The sequence below is a fragment of the Suricata suricatta genome, chromosome 10, assembly GCF_006229205.1.
Source record: "Suricata suricatta isolate VVHF042 chromosome 10, meerkat_22Aug2017_6uvM2_HiC, whole genome shotgun sequence".
Taxonomy (NCBI): domain Eukaryota; kingdom Metazoa; phylum Chordata; class Mammalia; order Carnivora; family Herpestidae; genus Suricata; species Suricata suricatta.
The window spans coordinates 4,019,877-4,024,775 of NC_043709.1; the positions used below are offsets into that span (position 1 = coordinate 4,019,877).

The 4,899-nt window shown below is 57.0% G+C and overlaps 1 protein-coding gene across 2 annotated transcripts in view; it reads right to left on the reverse strand.

The window, feature by feature from the left end:
* NUP50 (nucleoporin 50) overlaps positions 1–4,899 on the reverse strand; it is an 18,231-nt gene continuing 13,332 nt past the window's right edge. For both annotated transcript variants that reach the window (XM_029953796.1, XM_029953797.1), the window contains exons 7-8: positions 4,060–4,178; positions 1–3,265 (exon numbers count right to left, since the gene is read on the reverse strand). In XM_029953796.1, coding sequence (XP_029809656.1) covers positions 3,063–3,265; positions 4,060–4,178 — 322 coding nt within the window. In that variant the 3' untranslated portion in view covers positions 1–3,062. The remainder of the gene's footprint in view (positions 3,266–4,059; positions 4,179–4,899) is intronic.

Below are 4,899 nucleotides of genomic sequence, written 5' to 3' on the forward strand. Positions count from 1 at the left end.
TTTTTGTTTACTTTCCATTTATTCACATTTCATGGATATTACACTTCCTCAAAAACTAATACAAATTGAGATTACATTGTCTGACAGTTCAAGTACTTTAGTTTTAGAAAACAAGTTCCTATGTAAAATAGAAAGCAAACCTCTTACCCATCTGACGGCTAAGAGGTCTTGCAGCCGTTACCACTGCACCTGCCTCGGTGCGGAGTCTCCGGTCCTTTCCCGACGGCCTCCGGCAGATGGGCTGCTCCGGGTCCCCACTGGGACCTCAGGACACGTTAGTTCCTACCACAGATTCTCACTTCCAGCATGAGCACGAGTACCCCGGGCCTGGGGAGTGAGCCATTGGTCCGCAGCGCCTGCCACGGCCCCGCAACTGCGCGAGTGCGTGACGGCTGCTCACGAGCAAGCCACTTGTTCCGACTTGAAAACTAAACCAAAAAAGGCTGTTCTCAGTGGCAGCTTGTTCTGCAGTCTGATACGAAGGCAGAATTGTCTGTTCTCTACCCCAGAACAGGTAGATCTTTTTGGCATGCAGCTTTTCGAAACTATGTAGAGTGAGATCGTAAAACAAGTCCCTCCATCAACGGCCGGACGGGTCTTTCCGCAGAAAGCACACTCCACACTGCCTTCCACACCAGGCACACGTTTCCAGCCTGTGATTCTGGAACTGAAGACGGCACACGCCCAGTTCTCTGCTTGCTGGGGACCGCTCGGGGGGAGGACACGGGCACACAGCAGCTTCAAAAACAAGGCCCCCAGGACACGCGGTCTGACGCAGCTAGATCAGGGTGAAGGGTGAAAACCTCCGTTCGGGCCACACAGAGGACACACGCCACAGACCCTCCGACTAAATACAAGCACTTCCGTCTACATTAGACACTTTAGAGCCTAATCCCCAGCATTTTGTTAAACACAAGTCTAACGGAAGCCAGGGGTGGAACTGAGCTGGGAAGGCGAGGGGGCGGGGGCCCCGAGTCACGGACAAGCCCTCAGGCTCCTCTGGGTCAGTGGAGGCCAAAGTCCCTAACGCAGACGGGACACGGAGGAAAGACAGGCTGTGAGTGACGGCGCACACGTCACGCGTGCCCCTGGAACTGTCACTTTCACAGTGAGTTGTAGCAGCAAGTTTGCTGGAATGTCAGGAACAGAGAAAGTCACACATACCCACTAATTCAGAGAGACACGGACCACTTTTCCAGGCGGGTTGAGAGGTGACCCAATTCTGATATTTTCGGGTCATTTTTGGTAAACGTCCTGGCGGACAGGCCGAAGCTCCTGCCACCGGGGAGCCCCTGAGGCGCCTGGGGACCACAGGGCCCGTGTGGCCAGGGGCGGGACCCACGGGGCCTGCACGCCCTCGTCCTCCCAGCAGCTGGAGGACCCTCGGGCGAGGGAGCAGGACCGCCACCGCGGCAGCGGGCCAACACCCGCCTCCCACCAATCACCGGGAGCAAAACCTCACCGCTGCTCTCAGTTCTAGAAGGAAAACACACGGCGATCGCCACTCCTCCCCGGTCCTCCCGACCCCGAAGGCCCCGCCACATTCCAGAGTGTAGGCTCCAGTCACACGCGGGGGCCACAGTCTCTCACCGGAAGGAGAAAACAAGTACAAGAATCTCACGCTAAACGTCGGGCCAACGACCACACTTCAAGTGTTTAACACAGTTGATCATAAAACGGTTTCCCTGCCCCCCTTTATATCTAAAAATTATAGCTTTTTTTGTTAAAAAAAAACCCAACTGTACTATCTATAGTTATTGTGCCTGTTCCTTCCTAAGTCAGAAGACATTCTGTACGTGCTGAAGATCAGAATATACAAATGTGAGCCCTCAGGCACGGACCCTGAGCCTTTAAAACAAGATCATTGAAGGATTAATGAGGAATGAAAACGGACACTTAAACGTTAGAATCTGCACCTCATTCACGTGCCCGGAGTGTTCCGAGGCGGCGAGGATTAGGTACCCAGCGGCGATGGCCAAGCGGCAGGCTCTTCCCGTGCACAGCTGTGGCTCCCTTCCCAACGGACAGACTGCAGCCCTCACTCTTCAAGTGCCTGGACACTTCCCAGACGCAGAACAACGCTGTTCTGTCTCAGGCTAAAGGCAGCATCTGCACGGCTCCCGTCGCTCCCCGCGTGTTCCCGGCGGGCACACTCGGCGGCCGCGGCAGAGCTCCCGGGCCCCCACAGCGCGGCGAGGCCCCAGGGGCGCGTCACGGCACAGACCGCCGGGGCAGACGTGCCTTCCTGCAGGCCGTGCTCTGTGGCTTAACCTTCTTCTTCACCAGGGTATGTCTACGGCCCTTCAGCGACAAGCTACCAAGTCTGTGCTTCCAGAACCTCATTCCTGACGCCGCCCCCACCGTCTGTCTGCAGGGGGTGCACTGGTGACAGCACCGGGGGGACGCTGTAAAACCCGGCCTGCAAACCAAAGGACAAGCTACTGGTGTCCTTTTAAAATGAAAAAGCAGCCCCTGAATCAGGTAAAGCAGGCTGCAGGGTTAAAAGGCCGATCAATGTCTGCAAATAAAAAGCTAAAGCCCCTAGAGCTGGAGGGGGGGCATCTGGTGTTCAGGACCCGGCTTTCGAGCAGCAAGCCCGCTCGGCAGAGGAAAGAGCCCTCTGTCCCGGCGTGGTGGCAGGGTTCACTGGGAAACGGTGCTGTCCTCCGGAATCAGTCAGGCCCCCAGAGAGGACGCCGCAGGCCGGGTTCCTTCTGGATGCAGGGCTCGCCGGGACACCTTGTCGGCCGGGGCAGCAGACCCCAAACCCGTGGGTTGGAACAGCCTTTGGGAAGTCTAATCGATACCCTGATTTTAGTCTATTAAGAAATCACTTGCGGTCAGTTTAATAAATGAACGTTAAAAATCTTCCAAAAAACTTCATTCAAACGTATTTCACACATGAGAGAGTTCTTAAGAAGGGAGAGTAGTTTCTTGACACTTAAGATTTAAAGGTTTTATTGGCCACACTCGTCCTCCGCACAGAAGGCTCACGTTAGCTGCAGTCCTCGGGAAGGTCGCAGGAGGGAGAGGGCGCGGGGGCAGCAGCTGGCGGAGGGCGTTCAGGCATCCTTTTTCTCCAGTAAAATTTTGTGCAGCTCGTCTGCGTCCTCGCCTGTTTTTACCCGGATCAACATGGTGACAGGGACGGTGGCGTTCTTCTCATCGAGGGGCGGGTTGGGGACACACACCATCAGCACGTTGTTCTTCCCCGTCCGGGAGCACGGCATGTTGGGCGGAATCAGCACGTTCAGCAGGATGTTGCCTGCATTTAAACAGAGAGAAAGGTGCAGCCAAGTCACATTGACGGACCACAGGCCCGAGGCCACAGCTGTACCACGCTCAACGCTCGCTCCCGAGGCCCTCCTTCAACTCACCCATCGAACCCTGGGGGCGGGGCGGGCAGGGAGGGCACGGGCGCAGGCTCCCTGGCACGGGGGGCCTCGGCCCCACTGTGGGCAAACCGCCTTCCGCCCCCCGCCCACGTCCCTGTGGCCTCCATCGCAGCAGCCAGGCCCTGCTGAGCGGGGTCCGTTCTTCCCCGACCCGGAGCCTTCACGAGGTCATTGGAATCAGCCAGAACAGCAAAGAAACCTCTGTCCGAGGCCAGCGCGGCCCCCGGGCGGGAGCGTCAGCACCCACGCGCCGAGCCCTCAGGAAAAGAGCCGTGCTGGGGTCTCTGCAGCACAGCCTGCAACGCGTCCAAGTTCATTTCCTGCATACGCCAGACTCCTTCACACGGCTAAGCCCCTTCCGTGTTTAGGAAGCCATCCACTTTACCGACAGCTTCTGAGCCACATTTCCACGAAGCCACGAAGTAAAATGAAAACCGTTTTGGTGACTTCTTGGCTAGTTTTCAACACACCTACACTTCCCTGCGTGCGGTGACTCCAGGGAGTCTGTCGGTGACCAGTACACAGGACGCGCCTGGCCTGAACGACTGCTCTCCCGTCACCCCCCCACACGGCCGCCGCGATCTCCGGGACCGCAGCGAGCGCGGAAAAGGGTGTTTACAGACCGGGGGGCAGCAGGGCCTGTGCCCCTTGAAGAGATACCCACCTAGGTTGGTGTCTGCCCGCACTAACAGCTGGGTCTTCTGATTCGCCGCAGGTTTTAAATGCAAAGTGCCCACACCTTTCTCCTTAAATTCATTGTCTTTCTTGTAGAACAGTTTACACCTACAGGGAAAAACAGGGACAATCAGATCCTCGGAAGGCAAGCCGGTCACAGGTTCTCTGACAACCGCTGTTCACACCTGTGAGCAAACACAGGCATGAAATGAGCAGCGGAGCCGCCGGACACATCCCGGACTCGCTCAGACGGGGCCGGGGCACAGCCCAGAATACGCACACGGCTCAGTCTAGAACCCCTCATTTCCCCCGATTATTAAAATAGTGGCTCACGGTGGGGCGCCTGGCTGGTCGCTGGCCGAGCGTCCGGCTCTTGATTTCAGTTCAGGTCGCGAGGCACAGAGCCGGCCTGGGACCCTGTCTCCCTCTGCCCCTCTCCCCTGCGCCCGCATGCGCCCGCTCTCAATCTCTCTAAAACAAATAAAATTGCGGCTAGCTCTTTAAAAACTAAAATACTGGCTCACATACAACTTGTAAAGCAACAACTGCTAAACAGCCTTTCCTCAGTTCCGCGCTCCGCCAGCCCCGGGCTCGAGAGGCCGAGCTGGCCCTTTAAGCAAGAACACGCACAGGACCCTCTCGCCATCTGTCTCCCTGCTCGGTTTTGAAGTTTCTTCGGGACCCCTTCGATTTTTGGTCCACCACGTGCTGACGTTTTGGGAAACGTTCTGCAGCAAGGCCAAACCACCAGCAATGTCATCGAAGGTCCCCCCAGCCTGCCGTGTCCCACGTCTCCTCAGGCTGTTAATAAGCAACCCCCCCCCCCCCC